Raw genomic sequence first — 24113 nt, forward strand, 5'->3', positions numbered from 1 at the left:
CTCCTTCCCCTGCACTGGGCAGGTGGGTGGGCATGGCATGGATCTCCCAGTCCTGGGGCGTTGGCTGTGATGGACTCTAGGTTGCCCTACTTGACCTTCTATGCTCTTGTTCTTGCCTTGGTAGCTGGGCAGAGACCCCAAGGCCCATGGGGATGATGGAAGCTGTTGGGTAAAAGGGAAGTGAATCACAACGACTGTTTGGAAAAAGCCTTCCTTTGATCCACATTGGATTGTGATGTGAGGAAGAAATAAACCTTTATTATATTCCACTAACATTTGTAGTTTATTCATTATAGATGGTAGTCCTCCCTGATTAAGACTTTTTTTAAGTTTCTCCACAGCATCTAGGAACAAAGCCAACCAATAAATAATCTAGTTATAGACTGTGGTACCTGCCTCCCCCCAGGCAGTGGCAAGACGTCAGGCTCCTGATGGCTCCTGCAACCCACGTGTAGCAGAGATGGGCATATGGTGAATGCACAATCAATCAATAGTCAGTTGTCAAATATAGCATGTGGCACAGCAGGAACATGTCAGAACCGGGAAGCAGCGACAGAACCTTCTTCCTCCCTCACTGAGTGAACAGAGATTTACACTTCCCCTCATGGACCCAGATCCCCACCAAAGTGGCTCACCCAAACCCTTCCAGGTCTTCGCGTCTTCCTGGACCTGAAAGACAGATTGGCTTCCTAGGGCCATTTTCTAAAAAGAGAAAGAGAGTTGCTCAATAGATTTCACATCTGCATCCCAGGAGAGTTATGGTCGTGTTGCATGGATGTGTGGAGGGTCATCCATCACCCACAGACACCAGACAGCTCCAGAGAACAACTGACTTCTGTGTTTCCCTCAAGGAAACATCTTTTTGCAAGAAACAATATCCCTTTGAAAGTTACTTTTAGGAGGGAAGTGAAGATGGATATATGCAGTGTAAAGCCCAGGAGAGCCTCCTGATAGGCAGAAGGCAATTACTCCAGCCCTGTGGCTGTCCCTTGAACAGCTCTTCTCGTGTCTGCAGAGGCCCAGCCAAGGATGACAGAGGTGCTTGGCCAATACCTGTCCAACTGAGGTCCCCTGACCATTTGCATCAAACTCGCCTTGGGAGCTGAAAAAAGGAAATAAGGCAAAACCTGAGCCCCAGAGCAAACCAACTGAATCAGTCTGCTTTTTTCCCTCCAGCTCCTCTGGTGACATTTATTCACCCTGAAGTTTTAGAACCGCTAAGTTAGAAGCTCCAATTCCCTTCCAAAGGAAGACAGGCCATTAGGTAAATAGAGACTCTCAGATTATTTTCATCTGGAAACACTTCTGGGAGCTCAAATCTCTGGAGGTGCAGGGCCGGTGCCTTCATCTATGCCCCCATTTAGTGGCTTTGTAGGGACAGGGTAGCTGGTGGACCTTCAAATGCTGTTGCCATGGGATATTCACATTCAAAGGAAATCCTGAACTGGAAGAACTCCCAGTGGGTCCCATGGTGAGAATATGCTTATCTTGCATGAGAAGAGAAATAAAAATAGGAAGCCTGCAGAGGTTTAGCACTTTCTATTTCCCTAGGAAAGCAAGTCAGTTAGCAGGTTGCTTAGACATTCTCAAGCCAGACAGATTCCCGAAGCAAAACCAGCTTCTGGTTTCATTTCAGTTTCAAGAGAAGACTCAGGGGAGTGGAAAAGGGGAGGAGAGGTGTGGCAAAGATCAAGAATGGCTCCAAATCTGCAGGTTGCCAGCTGGACTTAAGAATATGTGTTGAAAATTGAGGGGTCTGTGAGTCCCAGCCACCTGTCACTAACTACTCTGTGGCAGAGACAGTTGTGTGTCTCCCCGTACCTATTTTCTCTGTCTTCTCAGGTACCAGAACCCCTTGCTGTTTAGCTGGGCACATGGTCGGAGCTACATGTCTTCCTTGTAGCTGTGCATGGCCATAAGTCCAAGCTTTGGTCAATGGAATCTAGGTGGAAAATCAAGTCAGAATTTCCAGGATACTTCCTGAAGTTGTTATGCACTTTTTATTTCTCCTTTTTGTTTTCTTTCTCCATCCTGTTGCCTGGAGTACAGACATCACAATTTCAGGCTGTAAGATTAAGGCCAGTACAAGGGAGGGAGCAAGAAGGCGGGAAGAACAGGGTCTCTGAGGACTTCCAGGAGCAGAGCTGCCAAAGAGCCTTGGACTGCTTACCTTGGGACTTGACTTACATAAGAAAAAAAAATAAAATAAACATCTATTGTGTTTAAGCCCCATGAATTTTTTTAAATGCTTTGCAGCCTTTGATGTTTTATCTCCTTATGGAGGTTAGTGTTTGGCAGTAACATAGCAGAGCAGCTGATCAAAGGCACGAGGAAGGCAACATGTATTTCATGGGAGCTGAGTCAAGAAGTTTTAGGTTTAAATCCTGGCCCTGTCACTCTTGAGCCATGTGACCTCAGGCAAACCCAGTTACTTACAAGCCTCAGTTAACTAGGGTTAACTTGTAGAATGGGAATAATAATACCTACCCCCAAATGGCTGTTGAGAAGTTTTGGTCCATGGAATTTAGGTGGGAAATCAACTCATAATTCCCAGAGGATAACTTCTTGGCTCAGTGCCCAGTAACGAGATGCTGTGTTGTGTGTTTTTCTTTTCAAGTTTAACGTCACAACCAAATCCTTCTCCCTCAACCCAGGTCGTTAGCACTGCTTTCAGATCTATATTGAGAACTTGTTCATTTTTTAGTGCTCATTTTTAAGCAAAATGTGTGGCTTTTTCAGCATTCAACTCTGTTGATATCCACTTGCTGATTCTTCACAAGGGTTCTTCAAGCTGGGATCCCCTTCAGCTGTGAGGCACAGGGATTCGGTGGACACCATCACCTGGGTGTCCCCTTATCATAAGATTTAAAAAAATCCTGAGGCCAAAATCATTTGGCACATAACACCAACGAATGCATTGTTATGGGTTTCAGTTCTACTTTGCTGATGTCTTTCCAGACTTTCTGACTTCTCTTGGACTTGGCTTACCTTATCTTTTTTTTTTTTTTTTTTTTTTTTTGAGATGGTGTTTTGCTCTGTCACCCAGGCTGGAGTGCAGTGGCACAATCTTGGTTCACTGCAACCTCTGCCTCCTGAGTTCAAGTGATTCTCCTGCCTCTCAGCCTCCTGAGTAGCACCACTACATCTGGCTAATTTTTGTATTTTTAGTAAAGATGGGATTTTACCCTGTTGGCCAGGCTGGTCTTGAACTGCTAACTTCAAGTAATCCACCTGCCTCAGCCTCCCAAAGTGCTGGCATTACAGGTGTGTGCCACCATGCCCAGCCAGTTTACCTTATCTATACAGTGAGAATAATAAGATCAGCACTGTGAAGCTAAATTAGATAAGCTTATAAAGTGCCAGGCACAAACTGGTGACTCCATGTATGTGGATGTCTTTCGTTTTTCCTCATTCTCAGGTCCTAAGACTTGGTGGTGGTGTAAGAGAACCAGGGTTCAAACTCTGGGGTCTGGATTGACAGCCCCATGCACTTTCTTTCCTCTATACTGTGCTGCCTTTCACAGTTTTTGTCTTTTAGGAACCATACAGTATTTGGGGAAAGAGGGCATCAAGCTGATTTTACCCCAGTGTAATGAGAAATAGGGTAGTCCATGCCCTTTCCCCTGGCAGGTTCCAAACTTCAGAACATCTTCAGTTTGGCATCGATCTATATCTGTGGGGAAAGGGAGAAATCTACTTTCTTGCATTCCTTTTCACCATCTCTGAGTAAAGTATTATGAGAGTAAACGAGTTTTTGACTATATGGCTTATAATTGGGAAGAAGAAGAAAAGAGGAAGGAAGAGGGGAATGAGAGAGAGAGAGATACAGAAAAAAAAATATATATACATTTACATGCCATATAACCATATTTTGGTCAATTATGGATCACATATATGACCGTGGTCTCATAAGAATATAATGGAGCAGAAAAATTCCTATTACTGTTATAGGAGTTATTAATAAATTATTTTAGGCAAATGGAGAGGAAAAGGGGTCCTTGGAAAGTTTTTGTTTCTTTTAAAGCAGCTCCAGAAATGCTTCTTGTCTAGCAGGAAAGCCTGGGCTCTTAGAGCCAGCTAGCAAACTTTGATATGGAAATGCCAGCCATTAGAAACTGGGTCCACCCAAACTTGGTGATTCCCGCCCTGTTCTTCTTGCCCTTGTCCCCACATGTGCCTGGCAACATGGCCACCCCCACATATCCCCACCTGTGTAGAACATCATGGTGCCTTGCATTTGCATATTAAAAGGCTAGGGTAGGAGGGCCAGTTTTATTCACGGGCTACATGAATGACATGCCTGGTCAAACCAATCCCCTAAACCCTGTGCAAATCAGGCACCACCTCCTCCAGCCTCCTCCTATAAGCAACCACTTTTCTGCCACACAGGGGTTTTGTCTTTGTTCAAATCCCCCTCCATCTCTGTATGGGGGAGCTGTTTTCTTCTTCCTTCCTTCTTTCTTGCCTATTACACTCTCTATTGCTTAAAACCACTCCACATGTGTCCATGTTGTTTTATCCAGTTCGGCACAAGACTAAGGACCCTGGTGTTCCTCCACTGATCGGATCCATATCATTACCTAATGATGTTGTAGCCATTATAACATCATAGCACAATGCATGACTCATGTGCTTGTGGCGGTGACATTGGTGTAAACAAGCTCACTGTGCTGCCAGTCATATGAAAGTCTAGCACATACAATTATTTACAGTACATAATACTTCTTAATGATAAAATAACTATAACACTGGTTTGAGTGTTTACTATATCATACTTTTTATTGTTATTTTAAAGCATCCTTCTACTGATTAGAAAAAGTTAACTGTAAAACAGTCTCAGGCAGGCCCTTTTGGAGGGATTCCAGAAGAAGTCATTGTTATCCTAGGAGATGACAGCTCCATACATGTCATTGCCCCTGAAGACCTTCTAGTAGGACAAGATGTGGAGGCGGAAGGCAGTGATATTGATGATCCTGATGCTCTGCAGGTCTAGGCTAATGTGTGCATTTGTGTCTTAGTTTTTGGCAAAAACATTTAAAAAGTAAAAAAAAAAAATTAAAAATTAAAAAATTAAAAATAGAAAAAATCCTTCTGGAATAAGGACATGAGGAAGAGAAATATTTTTGTAAAATGGTACAATGTGTTTGTTCTTGAGATAAGTCTTATTAGGAAAGAGTCAAAAAGTAAGAAAACTTTAAACGTTTATAATTGTAAAAGTTATGGTAACCTAAGGTTAATTTATTATTGAAGAAAAAATATAGTTTCATCAGTTTGATGTAGCCTAAGTGTAGAGATTCTGATGTTGACGTGGGTTTACGGTGATGATCAAGCCTTCGCATTCACTCACCACTCATTCGTTAACTCATTCAGAAAAATTTCCAGTCCGCAAGCTCCCTTTATGGTAAGTGTCCTACACAGGTGTACCCCTTTTATCTTTTATGTTGTATTTCTACTGTACCTTTTCTATGTTTAGATACACAAATTCTTACCATTGTGTTACAACTGCCTACAATATTCAGCACAGCAACATCCTGTACAGGATGTTTTGTTTGTAACCTAGGTGCAATAGACCATGCTATATGGCCTAGGTAAGTAGTAGGTTACACAATCTAGGTTTGTGTAAGTACATTCTATGACGTACACACAATGTTGAAATCACCTAACGACGTATTTTTCAGAATACGTCCCCATTAGTATGTGACACATGACTGTGTATGTATATATATGTGTATATTCATATACATATACATACACACACACACATATAAAGAGAGAGGAGAGAGAGAGACTCAGTCATCTAGCTCTCTGGGCATTTCAGTTTATTCACTGGACAACAGTTCTTTGATCTGAAGATTATGAGCTAATAATTCGAAGCCACAAATAGTCCAAACTCACAGAAACAGCTACACAGGAAACATTTAACGGGGGGTTAAAGAACAGTCATAATGTTCTAAGTAGGTGGCCCTTGGAAGTTTACTTCTGTTCTCTAGTTCTTAATTTCCTCATATGTAAAATATAGTAATACAATCTCAGACTGCCCGAGTCCCCAGGACCTTTATTTTTTTTTAAAATCTGTGCCTAAAGCTGGTTATATGGAGCTACCACAAATTGGTTGAATGAATGGATGGGTGAGTGGGTGAATGGTGATAGGGAAGGCAGCTGCCTCCCACCTCATTCCTTGATTGCCCTTAGAAATGCAAATTAAATAATAGAGGCATTCGTTATCTAGAGAATTGAGAACAGCTTCTTGGTGGGAACAGTCTGGATAGTTTTCTTCTCTCTCTCGCTTTTTAACCCTTGGTCAGCAATTCTAAAGAATGGCCCAGAACTACTTGAATTGGAATTATCTTGTTAAAAGTAGGGATTCCCTGGCCTTACCATATGCCTGCCAAAGAGCGTAAACCCTAACATGGGCTAGAAAATATTCATTTTCAACTGTTGTGATTTTTAACTATTGTAATTGAATTTTGAAGACAATGTTAATCCTTGAGTTTACCAATCTTGGGATGATTTGAAATCCTGGCTTGTCCCAGAGATTCAACTATCAATTTTTTTATTTGTTTCTGTTCACGAATATTCCCAACACCCTGGGGAGAGAACCAGGAGGATGCCAGCGTCTGCTAAATTAATACAGGCATTGCAGCATCTGGAAACAGCCAGCAGGGGGCATTGGATGCTCACATATTCTATACCTGCCTGTCTCCCTCTTGTCCTAAAATCCTTATTAATTTTTCTTTTACAAGTAGGAAAAATCAACCTTGAAAACTGCTTTCCTTAGAAAAACTTAAAAGTAGTATTTTCCTGGACAAGATGAAATTTCTTGTCTTTTAAATAAAATCAGCTAATATCTATCTTCATCAATGTTTTTATTATACATGGAGGCTTAAGACAGAAAGACCCACTTTCTAAATAGGGCCATCTTTTCCAGTTTCATTCTTTATTTAGGGGAAGGAGAAAAACTCATGAGTTTATTTTATGGAAAGCATTGCACTGTTCTCTGTGTATCAGCCTCCGAGAAGGTATTGACCTTGACAGACTGTCCCTGTTTGAACATGTGTCTGTCTTCTCCAGGCTTGGAATGGTTTTCTAAAGAATATTTTTTGATAGATTGTTTTTAGTATACAAAATAATATGCTACTGTAGAAAGTTATAAGACACAGATATGCAAAAAAGAAGGAAATAAAAATTACTATACTGTTACCACAAATAATCCAAATATACAAATATTTGATTATAGTCAAGTCACTCATACACATGCACAGACACACACACAATCACACACACCACACATCATAGATATATAGCTTATAAATATACAATCACTCCTTGTACCCTATTTTTTACCTGCTTTTTTCACAAAATCACATGCTATCAACATATCCATGGCAATGAATATGCTTCAACATCGTCATTTTAATGGCTTCCTAGTATTTTCTCACATGAACGCCCTCTCCTGTTTTCAAATGATCCCATCGTCAAAAATCAGAAACAACTTGAAGCATCTGGGAATGTTATCAAACCACCGTCACGCACAGTCTTTTTTGTAAATCCTCATGCATATCTTAATTAGATCAGGTCTGCTATTCTTTGGTAGACATTTGTAGTGGTTCATAAGTATGCCTAGGCTGACTCATAAGTATGCATAGGTCTGCTGGGCTGTTATTTCTTTCTCTCTCTCTCTTTTTTTTTCTTTTTTGAAACGGAGTCTCGCTCTGTCGCCCACAGCGCCCAGGCTGGAGTGCAGTGGGGTGATCTGGGCTCCCTGCAACCTCCGCCTCCCGGGTTCAAGTGATTCTCCTGCCTCAGCCTCCCGAGTAGCTGGGACTACACGTGCCCACCATCATGCCCAGATAATTTTAGTATTTTTAGTAGAGATAATGTTTCACCATATTGGCCAGGCTGGTCTCAAACTCCTGACCTTGTGATCTGCCTGCCTTGGCCTCCCAAAGTGCTGGGACTACAGGCGTGAGTCACCGTGCCTGGTCTGGGCTGTTATTTTGAACAGACTGGGAATGTCATAATTTGCTGCTAAGTGTTTCTTTCCGGTAAGGTGTAGGTTCGAGTGTGTATGAGCAGGGCTGGGCGACTTTATATCAATGGACTTTTGTGGGGTTTCGATTTGTTTTCTTTTTCCTGCTGGTGTCTCTGGATTGCTGTCAAGGAAACGGAGTGCCCATCTGCCTATTTCTCTGTGCCTTAACCAAGGTGGGGAGCAAGATGGGAGGAAGAGGGTACAGGTAGTTGGAGCTGGCTGCTGTATTTTACCTGTGTGCTTTATGATTCACTGGTCACCAAGAACATCAGACAAGCCACTTCATTCCCAGGTAACACCCCCTTAGAATATTCTCTTCCCTCCAGGATGCCAGTGCAGGATGGGAGGGGTGAGAGGTGCAGGTAGGTGGAGAGGTGCATTTGATACTAAAGACCCCAACACAATTTGGTATCATCTACCTTGAGAGAACACAATCTTGTTTAGGCCTGACTGGGAAGTTGAATGAAAACTTTTTCTGTAGAGGGATTAAGCCTGGGTGCTCTCTCCCTGTGTGGACTCATATTTCCCACTTTCACTTTTGCTTTTGCCCAGTTCTCCCGGCTGCTGGGTGGGACATGCTGAGTGCTGGTTATGTACTCCAACATGCTCTATAGTGAAACTTTCAAATGCCTTTGCTGATTACGTAACTCCTTATGACTCCATCGCTTCTTTGGTGTTTCCTCTGGAGAATGTCTCCATTTTTCTGCCTCATTCCAGTCATTCTATCTAGACACCAGCTTTCTAGGGAAGTTCTGTGGGACTTTCCCTGAAATAATAACCCTCCCCGATGAATACTACATACTTTTTCTCAAACTTTAATGGGCTCCTGTTAAGTGCGTAGTACCAGAAAATAGGCTATGAAGAGAGATACAAGAGAGGCATCAAAGGTGGCTTTTGAACCATTCATTCTTTCCACCCATGTTTTGGGGGTAACCAATTATATGGAATTTAGTTGAGTGAATATTAGTGAGTCACCATAAGACTGGCACTGAGGTAGACTTTTACCCATTGCACAGATGAAGGAACTCAGGCTCAGAAAGATCTGTGCTTCATGCAAAGCTGCACAGCTAAGTAGAGAGCCAGGATTCCCATCCAGCCAGCCAGCTTCCAAAGCTTTCGAGAGTCACAGATCGGGCTGTACCCTGGGGCAACTGGAAGGAATGGCATTAATAGCTAATGTCATTTCAAATAGGCCATAGTTTTATTGAAATAAAAACAAAAAAGAATGGAAATAACAGCCCAACAGACCCATGCTGACATTCCCACTACTTGGGTGACAGAGAGCCCCGACTCACCTGTGGCACTATTGATGTGAGGCCATGACCTAGGGCAGAAAAGAGAACCAAGTTAAACGTCCATTGCTCCACCTCCACCGACCCCTCCACCCCGCATAGGAACAGGCGGTCATCAAATGTCATTGTACAAGTCAGCCTCTGAAGCTGCTTTATGTATGTACTATTGCAGACCTGAAGTCACACATTATTCTATTATATATAGAAATATTGTACATATTTCTATTTTCTGGAAAATGGCATGCGGAAGAAAATAAAAATTGACACCACAGGTTATATGTTGGTTATTCTCATGTACATAGCTGTATACGTACCTGAAGATGTATGCATACATTTAAACACATATAGATAGTGTTAAATCAAGCTTAGCCTAAAGCTGCCTCCTTACATATTTTAAGTTCTGCCTAAAGGTTTCTCTATACATCATGAACTATAAACAGATGGTAGCCTATAGTTGTGGCAATCACCGAGTTTTGGCCAATCAAATGTAGCCAACTGTTCGAACTGTGTTCAAATCAGGCAAACGTCGAGCTGTAACCAATCCAGCTGTTTCTGCACCTCATTTCCATTTTCTATATATCACTTTCCTTTTTCTGTCCATAAACCTTCTTTCACCATGTGGCTGCACCGGAGTCTCAGCCTCCTCTGGCTGGGAAGGCCACCTGATTCTCAAACCATTCATTGGCCAATTAAGCTCCTTTAAATTTCATTCAGCTGAATTTTTTCTTTTATCAGTATAAATATAAAAGAGCCCAGCATGGTGGCACACACCTGTAGTCCCAGCTCCTCAGGTGGCTGGGGCGGGATGATCACTTGAGCCCAGGAGTTCACGTCCAACCTGGGCAACATAGCAAGATCCCTTGAAAAAATAATAATATCAAATAACGTGTAGGACTTTGATGTTACAAATATATTCTATATCTTCAAATGTTATTCAAAAACAAAGTATTGATTATCTACCTCAGTGGTCCTCAACCATTTTGGCATCAGGGACCAGTTTCCTGGTATTTCCACAGATGGGGGCGGGGGATGGTTTTGGGATGAAGGGAAGAAATTGTTCTACCTCAGATCATCATGCGTTGGTAGGAGTCTCACAAAGAGCGTGAACCTAGATCACTCTCATGCGCAGTTCACGGTAGGGTTGTGCTCTATGAGAATCTAATGCTGCTGCTGATCTGACAGGAGGCAAAGCTCAGGCGATAATGCTTGCTTGTCCACTGCCCACCTCCTGCTGTGCGGCCCAGTTCCTAACACACCACAGACCAGTACTGGTTCGTGGCCCGGGTGTTGGGGACCCTTGATCTACATGATATTTTGAAGGGGCATTTAGGTTCTTGCTAGTCCTAACTATGTAAAATGATGCTGCCGTGTGTATTTAGCATTTTAAACCTCATCTCTGAATCTTTCTTTTTCTGTTTTTTTTTGAGACAGAGTCTCTGTCACCAGGCTGGAGTGCAGTGGTACGATCTCTCCTCCCAGGTTCAAGCAATTCTCCTGCCTCAGCCTCCTGAGTAACTGGGATTACAGGCACGTGCCACCACGCCTGGCTAATTTTTGTATTTTTAGTAGAGACGGGGTTTCACCACGTTGGCCAGGATGGTCTCGATCTCTTGACCTCATGATCCACCCGCCTCGGCCTCCCACAGTGCTGGGATTACAGGCTTGAGCCACCACGCCCAGCTTGAATCTTTCTATATAGAGATGTTATCAAGCACAATGAAGGGGTCAAATAATGTGAACACTCTGGGCCCTTTGTTGCATATTACTCAGTAGCTTTCTGGATGAGCTGCGCCAATTTATATTAATTGATATTCTTATGCATGGAACATGAAATTCTCATCTCACTGTATCTCACCACCATTAAATCCATACCTTATAACCAGTTTGCCTACATGGCACTTGATTCCGCATTTTACCCATTTCACTTCCTTGTTGACTAGTGAGATTGAATTTCTTTTTTCCCAAAAGGTTTTGGGCCATTTATGTGTCTTCTTTCATAAGTTATCTGTACATGTCTTTGCCCATTTTTTTTTCTTTTTTTTTTTTTTGAGACAGAGTCTCACTCTGTTGCCCAGGCTGGAGTGCAATGGTGCAATCTTGGCTCACTGCAACCTCCGCCTCCCACGTTCAAGCCATTCTCCTGCCTCAGCCTCACAAGTAACTGGGACTACAGGCATGGGCCACCACACTGGGCTAATTTTTTGTATTTGTAGTAGAGATGAGGTTTCACCATGTTGGCCAGGCTGGTCTCAAACTCCTGACCTCAGGTGATCCACCTGCCTCAGCCTCCCAAAGTGCTGGGATTACAGGTGTGAGCCACTGTGCCTGGCCTCATTTTCTGACAAGGTCTTTGCACAGCCACAGTCCAACCATTGGATGGGATCCCTTTGGAAACACTTTTTCCCTAGGTTTTGGGCAATGCTTTGAAAAGCCCCGAGGCAGTGGAAGGCTCTCGAGGATGCTACTTTGGTGAGCTTACTTGTTTGTGCCTTTAATAATCCCAGGCCTTTGCATTACACCTTTCCTCCAAGGCACTCAAAGTGCGTCACAGGAGCAATTAATTGAACATCGCAACACACGCCAGGTGTAAATATTTATGAGGCCTCTTTGGTGTCTGGGACGTTGGGCACAGAATAGAGAAGCAGTAAGATGTTTGTAACCAGGAGACCACGGTCTACAAGTTGAGTCTGACTTCAGCGTAACTTACTGCCTTCTGTTCACCATTTTAAACCCCAAATGAAATAACCTGTGGGCTCGCTGTTATCGCCTCAACTTTACAGAATAGGAAATAGGGTATTCAGAGGGCTCTACAACTTGCCCAATCCACAGAGCCTCTAAGAGTGAGGGATTTGACACCAGCCTATCTGCCTCCCCGGTCCCTACTGTCTCCCCTACCCCAGGCCTATAGGAAATGGCAAGTCCTGCTTAGGAGGCACCGTGCAGCTGCGACCTCAGAGCCCTTGTGGTTAACAGTTGGCGCCCTTCCAAGCTGCCGGAGTTTCTGCAGAAATTAACAGTAAATCAGCTAGTGAGGAGCAAATCATTTATAGAGGGCCTGAGTGCTCTCTCTTGACACTTTAGACATATGGCCTCTTCTCTGATATCTTGGTCTTTGATTAAGGCCTCAAAAGTCTCCCAGGACTTGCAACTCATGACATGGGAAGTGGAAATGATATGTTTTTGTGATTGTGTACAGTGAGCTTAATGTAAGCATGGCAAGCCATCCCGTTGATCAAATGCAGAGCATCCAACGCAGGTGGCATGCAAATCTGAGCTCAGGAATTTTGAAGAAAAGGCAAACTGTTCCTGAGATTCCAGAAGGAACTTTGACTTCTAAATTAGGGTTCTTGTTATCTTCTAACCCTGACCTTATCTGGATTTTAGCCTGACCTTATCTGGATTTTAGAATCAAAGACAAACTAGTGCTAAAAAGCATGTTGGAGATAATGTCCAGTTTGTTAGTTTTTTAAGTGGGAGAACTGGGGCCTAGAGTGGCTAGTGGATTGTTCCCAGTCTCAGACACTTGGAGGCAGAACTGAAGTCTTCTGACATCTAAAAAGAGTGGCACCAAACAGAAAATAAAATAACTCGTATTTGTGAGCACCTGTTTGGGCACTGAGATAGGTTCAACTCTGGCTGGTAGACATTTTTTTTTTTATTGTCTGTTCAACCCATTTACATTCATTTTCACAATTTTTAGAATGTTCCTATTTACTTTTTTAACTTACAAAAAGCTGTACATAGTTAATGTGTACAACTTGATGAGGTTGGATATAAGTATATACTTGTGAATGGGCAAGTATTACATGATACTACTTTTATGATACATCTAAAATAATCAAACTCATAGAGGCAAATATACATCTATATTATACACATCTAAAATAGTCTATATATTATATGGTATATACTATATTGTATATACTACATACAATATATTATACATCTAAAATAGTCAAACCCATAGAGTGGAAGGCTGGGTTGCCAAGGGCTGGGTGGAGGAGAAAATGAGGAGATATCAGTCAAAGGGTACAAAGCTTTGGTTAGACAAGATAAATAAGTCCTCAAGATATACTGGACAGCATAGTGCCTACACCTAACGGTACTATATCATATAATTGAATTTTTGCTAAGAGAGTAAATCTTATATTAATTGTTCTTGAAGTATACACACTTAATCATAATAATAAGTAAAGAGGGTGGGAGGAAACTTTTGGAGGTGATGGGTACGTTGAAGGCATAGACTTAGGCCATTAGGCATTTCCAGCTCCACTTCGCAGAATGCAACTAAAACTTAGATGAGTTCAGTAACTTGCCTCAAGTGGCACAAGCAATCGGCAGGGCTGGGATTTGTCCGACTCCCTCCAAATCCCTTCTTATTTACAAGCCTATAGCAGCAACGTAGACTGCAGAGTTCTCTTGTCTGGGAGCTTCCTCCCAATTGTCAAATTTGTCTGAAAGTGGCTTATCTGATCCAGTCTACCTCTCAGTGGGGCCCCAGAGTAATGGTGCTCATTCATATGTCACATCCTCCGGGATTATGCACCCTGGGGCTCTCCGTGCGTCAATGCAAGCCAAGTGAATTAGCAGAGGAAGCATCAGCAAAACAGGGAATGGTGTTGTTATTCCAGCTGAGCCTGCTGCTGTAAGCCAGAGAGCTGCAGAAACAAAACAGGGAGGGAAAAGAGGAAGGCTGGGACCAGCCGCCTAGGGTCTGGGAGGGAGGGGATCAGGAGAGGTGGCCCGAACACCATAGTTTTGTCTAGATGGATTGTGGACATTGTCTTGACACAAGCAACGGATGAGGTATCTGAAAGGACTCCTGTGTTAACACTCTGCAACTTGACAGCCCAGGGTGATTAATGAAAGGAACTGCTAGCAAACTTCGTGGAGATTTGATGTACTCTATCTGTGCTCAAGCAAGGCCCATGTATTAGCCAGCTGCCTCTTGCCAGGGAATTACAAGGATGCACCCCGGCTGCCTTTTGTCAACAGCATCCATAACATGGCTACGTGCAAGCGGGCCACAGCTGGATGGTGTTATAACTTGGCAGCCACCCTTCTGCCTTCCCTATCTCTGCTCCCCTCCACATTTGGGCCTAAAGAAAGCAATTTTTCCTTCCTCTCTGTTTCCGGTGTGTATAAGCCGGTGTCAACACTGTAGCAAGAAAGTGCATGGCACAGGAAATGAACAAGGCTGACATTTGGAGGTCTGTGGTTTTTAATATCTAAAGCTCATTACAAATACAGATTTTTAATTCTGAATTATTTTTAATTTGTCATACTTTTGAATAATTTAATACATCTAATAATCTTTAATTTTTAAAGGCTACTAAAGTAAACTCCTTCCCCTCTTCCACTTCTCTCTCCTGCTGCCCAGCAGAACTGGCTTTGATGAAGTAGACAGGGTGTGCTTGCCTTCTACTTATCCATGGGAACAGAGTTTGGATGGTGTGTTATTCCAGTCCCATAGAGAGGGATTTGGTTCTGTCTCCAGGGTCAAGCTCCTGGCATGGAGATCAATCTTTCTTTGCCCCCTTGAGTGTGGTATGCAGTCCTTTGGGTCTCCCCAGGCACCGACTGTTAGTCCAGAATTCAGCAGCAAAACCCCTGGGAAAAGATCAGGGTGATTTCACACTGCCAGCCTTCTCTCTCTCTCAAACCTCTGAAATTAACTGGCTCAGCTCCACATCTCATTTTAAGTTCACCCCCTGAAATTAGAAGGCTATTCTAGAATAAGATTCTCTAATTTTTGAAAGACAATTTGTTCTTCTAAGAGTTACTCATTTTAAATATAATCTAGATAAAAACAAGGAAGGATGGAAAGTTTCTGCATTCATCACCTTCTTTCCTCTAGTTGAATGTCTGCACTGCATCTGGAACTGAGCACTGTACAAAAATGATTTCACTCAAACCTCATAGCAATTCTTGGTGGAAAGCATCTTTATCTCAATTTTAGGACCATTGTAAAATATCACTAGTGCCAAAAGGGACATTAAACACCATAAACGAACCCTTTAATTTTGCAGATGGATTAGCTGAGGTTAGCCCTCTTGGGAGTCCCACCGAGCCTGTCTGATGATGCATCTCTCCACCACTCAAAGGTGGAGCGTTTGCATCATGGATCTGTGGGGACTATGGTTTGGAAATGCACAGTGTGCTCAGACAGTAGGGAATCTGGAGGGATGAATGAGCAAAGCCTGTGTCACCCTAGAGGTCATGTGGAGGTTTGCAAGAGTAAAGGATGCTTAGAACTGTGTCTCACAGAGATAACATAGGAACACACAGCATTGATTTGAGAGAGGAGTGGACTCTGTAATATTCTAGGGAATAGGTATGATGGCCTGGACAGACTGTTTATCTTGTTTCCCATGTGGCCACCAATGCCCTCTTCTCCTTATTTGGGCATATTCTTGGTACCTATGTAAAGGAACTCACACTGACATAACTAGAACAGAATGCAACTGGAATTCTCAGACTGCCTACCCTGAACCTCTAGCTCCTAAAAGGGAGGCCTGGTGCCTAACACAGTGCCTGGAGCATGTGCACACCAATGTGGTGCTGAATGGGTAAGAGTGAGTGAATGTGTGAGTGAATGAATGCCACAGGCACATGCAGAGGGAAATATACAAAAGAGGGCATCCCAAAGTGAGACGGGCCAGAGATACACTGCAGATCATGTCTGGGTCTATACCTGGACCTGTCCTAACCGAGCAAGGCCAATGGAGTGCCTGGCGCGTAGTAGGAAACTACTCCACGTGTGTGCACAAGTGCCACTTAAATTCCCCTGGAATCGGTTGTACATTTTCAAGATTAGAGATTGGAGAGCCTCTCTCAATCCAGATGAAATTCACTCTGAGGTGGAATCAGGCCAAGGCTCATTTTAAATAAGTGAATCCATGGGTTCATTCTTTCTAGAAGGCATTCCCTATTGGTTTCAAGAATTCTCCTCTTACCTATTTTATTTGTATAAGAAATATTTGGGGCATGTAATTCCCTGAAGGGGACCTGGGGAAAACACTGGAAGTGTTTAGTGCCACTCACAACTCTCATCAAGCTCATACACCCAAGACCCTCTTGGCCGAGTGAGGCTCCCACCTCCTCAGACCCTGCCCTGCCGGGGCCTGTCTGGTCTCCTCCCTCCTCTGAGAACCTGTGGCACTTCTTACTCGAATCATGCATTTAGTAAATCTAGACGATGACATATAATTATTCATTTATTATTTTAATCTCATATTGTAAAACCTTACTTGAGTTTTTTTCCCTTCCTCAATTAGACTTTAAGTTCTTTGAGGGCAGAAAACATGTCTATATAAGCTATAGTCCTGTTCCTATAAGCTATCAGTGCTCCCAATACATATTAAAAAACGAAAACAAAAATATTTGACACTCTGATGGGTTCTGCAGCAGACAAGTAGAGTAGCCGGATGATTTGCCAGACATGTTTTAGCTCAGACATTCCTCTAGCGGGCAGAGCCACTCCTGAAATCCCTTCATCCACTCTCTGAGCCTCCCCCACTTCCCCACTTGGTCTCTGTCTTCTTCCTCCTTTCTCCATCCTTCTCTCCCTATTGAAGTTTCTTTTTCACGTCTATTTAAGTATCTAGTAAGTGCCAGACATCATAGGAGGCTCTCGGTATACTACAGATCAACAGCATCCTAGGGTTATCCACAGCATAAGAACCTAGGGGTCTGCCTTGATTCTTCCTTCTTCCTACTCCCCCATCAGCCAATGTTTCTTGAGCATCTACTTGTTATTTATTTATTTATTTATTTATTTATTTATTTATTTATTTATTTATTAGTTTCTTTTGAGGCGGAGTCTCACTCTATCGCCCAGGTTGGAGTGCAGTGAGGTGATGTCTGCTCACTGCAACCTCCACCTCCCGAGTTCAAGAGATTTTCCTGCCTCAGCCTCCCTTGTAGCTTGGATTACAGGCACCCACTACCATGCCTGGCTAATTTTTGTATTTTTTAGTAGAGATCAGGTTTTGCCATGTTGGCCAGGCTGGTCTGGAACTCCTGACCTCAAATGATCCGCCCATCTCAGCCTCCCAAAGTGCTGGGATTACAAGTGTGAGCCACAGTGCCCAGCCTGAGCATCTACGCTGTAGGAGCCCTTTGGGGACAACTCCCAGAAAGCCAGTGGAACAACACATTTTCTTCCCTGCATCCTCTGTGAAAGAACCTAGGACCTGTCACAAAGCTCTTTGCTTGTGAGACCTTTCAGGGCGGCACTCCTCCTTCTGCATGGTGAGGTGGGCCACAGTGAGAAAAGTGACCCTTATGGCTCTCTCAGTGCTGCAGAGGCTCAGGGCAGGCGGGGCAGACCAGAGCAGTCAGGAGAAACAGCAGCGGTTGTGGCCAGCAGGTTCCTGGGCTTGCCTGACTGAAGGGACCCAGTAGAGGGCCTCCTAACTCACGGAATAGAAGAGGACTCCAGGCGGGGCACGGTGGCTCATGCCTGTCATCCCAGCTCTTTGGGAGGCTGAGGTGGGTGGATCACTTGAGGTCAGGAGTTCGAGACCAGCCTGGCTAATATGGCGAAACCCCGTCTCTACTAAAAATACAAAACTTGCTGGGCGTGGTGGCAGGCAGCTGTAATCCCAGCTACTCAGGAGGCTGAGGCACAAGAATCGCTTGAACCTGAGAGGCGGAGGTTGCAGTGAGCTGAGAGCACCACTGCATTCCACCCTGGGTGGTAGCATGAGACTCAGTCTGAAAACAAAACAAAACAACCCAGAAAAACAAAAAGAGGACTCCAGTCTCCAAAGGATGATGACTGGGCCTCATGGGCCCTGAGAAATTATGGCTGCCTGCACTTTGTCCCCCTGGATCTAACTATTGCTGCAGGTGCTAGTGGCAGAAAGGAAGAACTCCACAGCCAATGAGGTGACGAATGGGAAGGGTCTGAATGTGGATAGTGTGGTGACACTGTTCCTAGCATCGCTGTCAAGAGTAAAGGATGGAAAGGAGACTAGTGCTTGGAAAGTGAAGATGTGGATTAGAATCTTGGTGCCACTGCTCAGTAGAGAGAGGACTTGGCAAGCCCTTCAGCTCCCTGGTTGATCCTGTGTCCCTCCTGTTCCCTAGGGCCTGCGTCTGTGTCTGCCGTGGTGCATGACACAGGCTTATGATCTGTTATGTATACACTTTACAGTTCCACACCCACTCTTCTGCTTCCCACCAGATACTGAGCATGCTGGTGTCCAGGACTATGTCTCGTTCATCTTCGATTTTTCCAGTGCCCAACAAACAGAACTTAAGGAGGTTAATGTAAGAGGTCAGACATTTCCCCAGTAGGGAAACAGCTCCTGCACCCACCATTTCTCCAATCTCCCCCCATCCTCTGCCTTCCATCTTCCTCCCTCCACCCCACTCACTGTCACTTAGCGAGTAGGGGCAGAGTGGAATTCAAGCCCAGGGGCCTCTCACTCCACTTGGAAACTTGCACTCCTGGTAACCATGCTTCCATCCGAGGTTCTCTAACTTGAGCAAACATTGGCACACACAGGGAGGGCTTATTTCAACATGGGTGCCTGGGCTCCAGCACGTGTCCTTCTGGTGCAGTTGGCCAGAATCTGGGAATCAGCATTGCTAAGTTCTCAGATGATGCTGAAGCTGCTGGTCCCAGGCCCATGCTCTAGGAGCCACAGCTACCAGGCCTCACTGCTATAGATGTGGCTGTGCTTTCCAGAAGGGCTGGGCACATGCCCCTTCCTCATGGTGGGGAAACTTGACAGGAGCAGATTAGTGACTCATCAGAATAGAAATCTACATTCATATGTATATGCTGACACACACTTATAAATAAGAATATACATATACATACATATACATATACATAAGAAAGTTTTTGATCACTTAGAAGCCAGAGCTAGGCTTGATGGCCCACACCTGTAATCCCAGCACTTTGGGAGGCCAAGGCGGGCAGATCACCTGAGGTTGGGAGTTCGAGATCAGCCTGACCAACTTGGAGAAACCCCATCTCTACTAAAAATTCAAAATTAGCTGGATGTGGTGGCACATGCCTGTAATCCCAGCTACTGGCTGGGGGGCTGAGGCAGGAGAATCGTTTGAACCTGGGAGGCGGAGATTGCGCGATTGCACTCCAGCCTGGGCAATAAGAGTGAAACCCCGTCTCAAAAAAAAACCAAACCAAACCAAACCAAAACAAAACAAAAACCCAGAAATGCCACGTGACTTGAAGCTAGACTCAGAATTCAAATCCAACTGGTACTACTTTCTACTGGGACTGTGACAAAAACATATAACCTCCCTCAGACTATTTTTCCCTATCTGTAAATGGGAATACGAATGCCTACTTCAAAGCATTATGGTGAAGACCGAATGCCAAGGTTCTGGTGCATATTGGGTGCTCAGTTATTGAGTGGAATTTGGATTTAATTGACAAATATCAGCTGGTGTTTTTCTTTCATTATAGACATGAGGAAACAGTACAAAATAAAAGTGGGTATTGGGGATTTAGTAGAATGTTATAAAACACATTCATCTCAATATTGCAGACAGGTCATGGATAATGAATATGGATGTGATCTGTATTTTACTTGGAGATCCTCCCAGGCCGTATCATCCAAGTGGGGCCCAGCACTCAGCTTGGTGTTTTACTTTGTTTATTACCAGGAGATCAAGGCACTTTTGACCTTGGGGTGGTTGGGCTGTGGGGGCCTGCAGGAGAGTTAACTCCCACACTCAACCTAGCATGAGGGCAGTGATGGGGAGCACCAGGGTTGTTGATATTAGTAATAATAATTACAGCTGCCATTTACCATATCACAACTAGCCACTGAGCCTCGAGGGAAGTTATTCACCCTCTCTGGGCTGCATTCTTCTTTCCTGTAAAAAGGAGACTAATAAGAGTGTAATTGTTGGGATCCAGTGAGGGTTACCTATTAGCTGTTAGAACAGCACCTAGCACATAGTGAGCACTCAGTGACTATTAGCCCACATTATTTAATGAGAACCTACTCTATTCCCAGCACACCTCCGAGGTCATCCATTTATTCTGCGGACACAGGAAGGTTCAAGAGATTCAATAGTGAACAAGAGAGTCTACTTTTTCAAATACCATTTGTTTTTCTTTTTGAGATGGAGTTTCGCTCTTGTTGCCCAGGCTGGAGGGCAATGTCTCTATCTTGACTCACCACAACCTCCGCCTCCCGGGTTCAAGCGATTCTCCTGCCTCAGCCTCCCAAGTAGCTCGGATTACAGGCATGCACCACCACATCTGGCTACTTTTGTATTTTTAGTAGAGATGGGGTTTCTCCACGTTGGTCAGGGTGGTCTCGAACTCCTGACCTCAGGTGATCCGCCTGCCTCAGCCTCCCAAAGTGCTGGGATTACAGGCATAAGCCACCACGTCTGGCTTCAGATATCACTTCTAAAACACAGGAGGTGTTGGAATGGAAAAAGAGGCTTGTCTGGGGCCACACGGCTAATAAGCAGCTCAGTTGAGGTTGAAATCCTGATCCAATGGACTCATTCTACACTGCAATGCTGCCCATAAGTAGCTTCTTCCTTATCTTATCATCAAATATTGATAATTATAATTTTTACAGGAGTAAATACATTGATTTAATAGTTAAAGGAAGATGGTAGACACAAATTTGTAGTTTTCAGACTTTTTAGTTGATTTATATATCTCAAATAGTTTATGTTCATATAATGCATTCATTATAAAATATGCAGTGGTATAGAGATTTGTATGTCTACGTTTTTTTTTTAAATTTAGATTTATAAATAGTTTGGAACAGGTTGCAAAAACATCATCTGTTGCTCTTTTTAATATATCTTGAGCATGCTATGACACATTCTGAAATAATTTGCTTCAGAAAAAAGCACTGCTCTTCTCTGTCTGTCTTTTTTCCTCCAAATGTAACTGTAAATATTACTTTGATGTATGTAATTGCTTCAACCCTCTCCATCTGAAAGAGGGCTTCTAAACTTTCCATCTCCCATCTCTTGCTATTGTCAAGAAATAAGGAAAATGGACTTAAAATGCATTATTCAAATGTATTTAATGTAAACATTAAAGAAGTCTGAGAAAGCCACAAATTTCCCTCTACTCAAAGTGGTTTTGCAAAACACCTCAAGTATTCTATCATCTTACCAGCATTCATTCACTCTGCTTAGGATAATTATTTATTCCGGCACATTTTAGAATTCCAAGGCTGCTTATAGTGTCTGGCACATAGTAAGGACTGAAGGATGTTTGATGGATGGACTTGAATTGGGAATCGAGGATTGATAGAACTTGTGAGGACCCTTGGGTGCCTCCAGGAACAGAAGCCACCCCAGGAAGGCCAGGGGTCCCACCTGAGCATGGGAGAGACGGTTCTGCGCATGAGGATGTGGCCCAAGTTTAGTCGGCTGGGCAGCACTGGGCAGTGTAGAGCTGGATTTGACTTTAGGTCTTGTCTCTTGTCAGTAATTCGATCAAGTTAGCACAGGATTCGATCAAGTTCTGAGCTTTTTGACTAGTCTGCGAGCTCCTTGAGGGAGAGTCTTTGTCTTTTGTCTCTGCATTTTCAGTAGTCTATGCAAGTTTTGATACCATAACCGCTCAGCAAATGTTATTCTCAATTGAAGGACAAAGGAAATAACAGTGTAAGCACTTGGCTCTCTCTTGTCTGCTTGCTGTGAGGCTCCAAGGTAAACTCGTGGCTGGATCCATGATCCATCATTCAAGTCATTCATTGGCAGAGGAATAGAAGCCTCCCCATCACTGGCTCTCTCTGGGGTTGTTTAGAGACCTGGGAGGGGTGGGTGGAAAGAGGCCTGGCCTGCAGAGCTGTGGAGGTGGGGGCTTCTCAGCCTAGGTTCGTATCACACACCTGCTGGCTGCTCAACCCCAGCCAAGCCCCTTCTCCTGCACCTTGGTCTCTGTCTGACCTCTAAGTCACTACAGGTCATTCCATCACATTGACAATTTTCGTGTGTGTGATGGTCAGCTTATTTGCTACAGAATTAAAATTTTCACTCCTCTATTAATAAACAAGTAAATATTCTGACCTGTTTTTTGGCAGACTGAAGTTCTGGAATTTCAAATCGTTGGATCCTTCTTTAGTTGTCCTTCTATTGCCCCTGGGATGAAAGAAAATAAATTATATCTGGGAAATAGCAAGAAGCTGGGGGAAAAATTAATTAAGTGCATTCATTCATAGAAACAGCCACCCAGTCAGATTTAAGTAATTATGTCTCACACATAATTCTGAATCTCTCTTTGCATTACCACTAGGGTTAAAGAAAATTTGTGTTTAAAGTAATCCAATTCTTAATTTTTTAAATGTAAGAGCTTTATTTTACAGGAAACAGTAGTGTGGGGCAGAAGAAATGCCCATTCAAGACAAGGATGTGCGCTGCCTCTCCCTCATCAGCAGGGTGACCTTGGTACCGTCCTTAAGCTCTGCCAGTATCTGTCTCTTCTGTAAAATGAAGAATATCATACTTTTGCCACATGGTTGATGAGAGGCTGTTAAGAAATTTGAGGGACAGCAACCGTGAGCCAGGCAATGTCTCAGATGCTTCCTTATGTTTGTTGAATTTCATAAAAATCTAGCAAACATTATCCAACGTGGGAAGACAGACTATTTAGCAACAGCAATTCTGATTCAAGTAATATTTATTGAGCTCCCATATCATTTAGGCACTTTGCTAAGGCACTTTCTATGAAGAGATTAACTTATTTTTCATTGAGTTAATTTGCTAACATTCATTAAATACATTCACTGTCATAAAGCATCATCGTTATGCATTCCTAGTTCATTTAATCAGCCACGTTTCCCACATTTTCCTTTCTTTTGCAGGCATTTCATTAGCTCTATCAAACACTGACTGGTGATTTTTTTCCTCCACAAATGCTCCTGACCAACTGCCTCCTTAGCTCAGCTACCCTCTTTGTCCTCCCAGTTCCACTTGGGGAAAATTTGCCTCTTTCTGGTCCTTGGACTTTCTCCGCTCCCTCCCACGGGGCCCTTTCAGGTACCGTTCCCTCTTTCTCAGATGCCCTTGTCTTCCTTCTTCTTATTAACGGCAACTCTTACTTCCGAACTCAGCTCAAGTGCTACTTCCTCAGAGAATCCTCCTCGGCCTCTCAGACTCGCTCCTTCACAGCACTTGCCTGAGTTTTAATTTTACTTTTGTTTTAACTGGTGACTTGTGTTCACATCTGACTGTTGAACTTCCATCTCCACTAGAGCAGAGATTTGCAGGACTTAGCATCCCCAGGGCCTGGGTCAATGCCTGGTCCACCGAGGAGCTGAGTGGACACTCATACATGTACACAAAAAACTAAAGAACTCCAGGAAATACTTTATGATGACTTGAGGCTCTCTCTTCATCTGGGATTTGCCTGTAGCCCATAGAATAGAACATAATAAATTTAAAAATCTGTGAGTTGTTTGGGTATATTTTGTCACTGTGTAAATTGACCATCTAGAAAGATGATGGCTTATTTCATTATCATTAATTTCATTTTTTATTTTAAAATTTCATTATTGTACTATTTCACATACTTCATTATTCATTGTTTTTTTTTCTATCCAAATACAGCTTAATTCACATATTTCCATCTGCACTCTGACTTCTCTACTAAGTTCCAGGCATGAACACTGAACTATTTTCTGGATCTTTCTTACTGGTTATTTCCCAGCAGACACAGGCCTTCTTCCTAGAGAGAAGCTCCATTGCTCACATGGTTTCCACACCAGTAGCCTGGGTGCTAACCTTGAGTCTTCCCACCCCTCCCCGTCTATCATTGCCATCAACCG

The 24113-nt window shown here is 43.4% G+C and overlaps 1 protein-coding gene across 1 annotated transcript in view; it reads right to left on the reverse strand.

Annotated features, from left to right (window-relative positions):
* Window positions 1-24113, reverse strand: part of CLNK (cytokine dependent hematopoietic cell linker) — a 199678-nt gene that overhangs the window by 90968 nt on the left and 84597 nt on the right. Inside the window, exons 3-4 of the mRNA XM_055384078.2 lie at window positions 22357-22428; window positions 9328-9356 (exon numbers count right to left, since the gene is read on the reverse strand). Of these exons, the coding sequence (XP_055240053.2) occupies window positions 9328-9356; window positions 22357-22428 (101 nt within the window). The remainder of the gene's footprint in view (window positions 1-9327; window positions 9357-22356; window positions 22429-24113) is intronic.

This window comes from Gorilla gorilla, chromosome 3 (assembly GCF_029281585.2).
Source record: "Gorilla gorilla gorilla isolate KB3781 chromosome 3, NHGRI_mGorGor1-v2.1_pri, whole genome shotgun sequence".
NCBI classification, from domain to species: domain Eukaryota; kingdom Metazoa; phylum Chordata; class Mammalia; order Primates; family Hominidae; genus Gorilla; species Gorilla gorilla.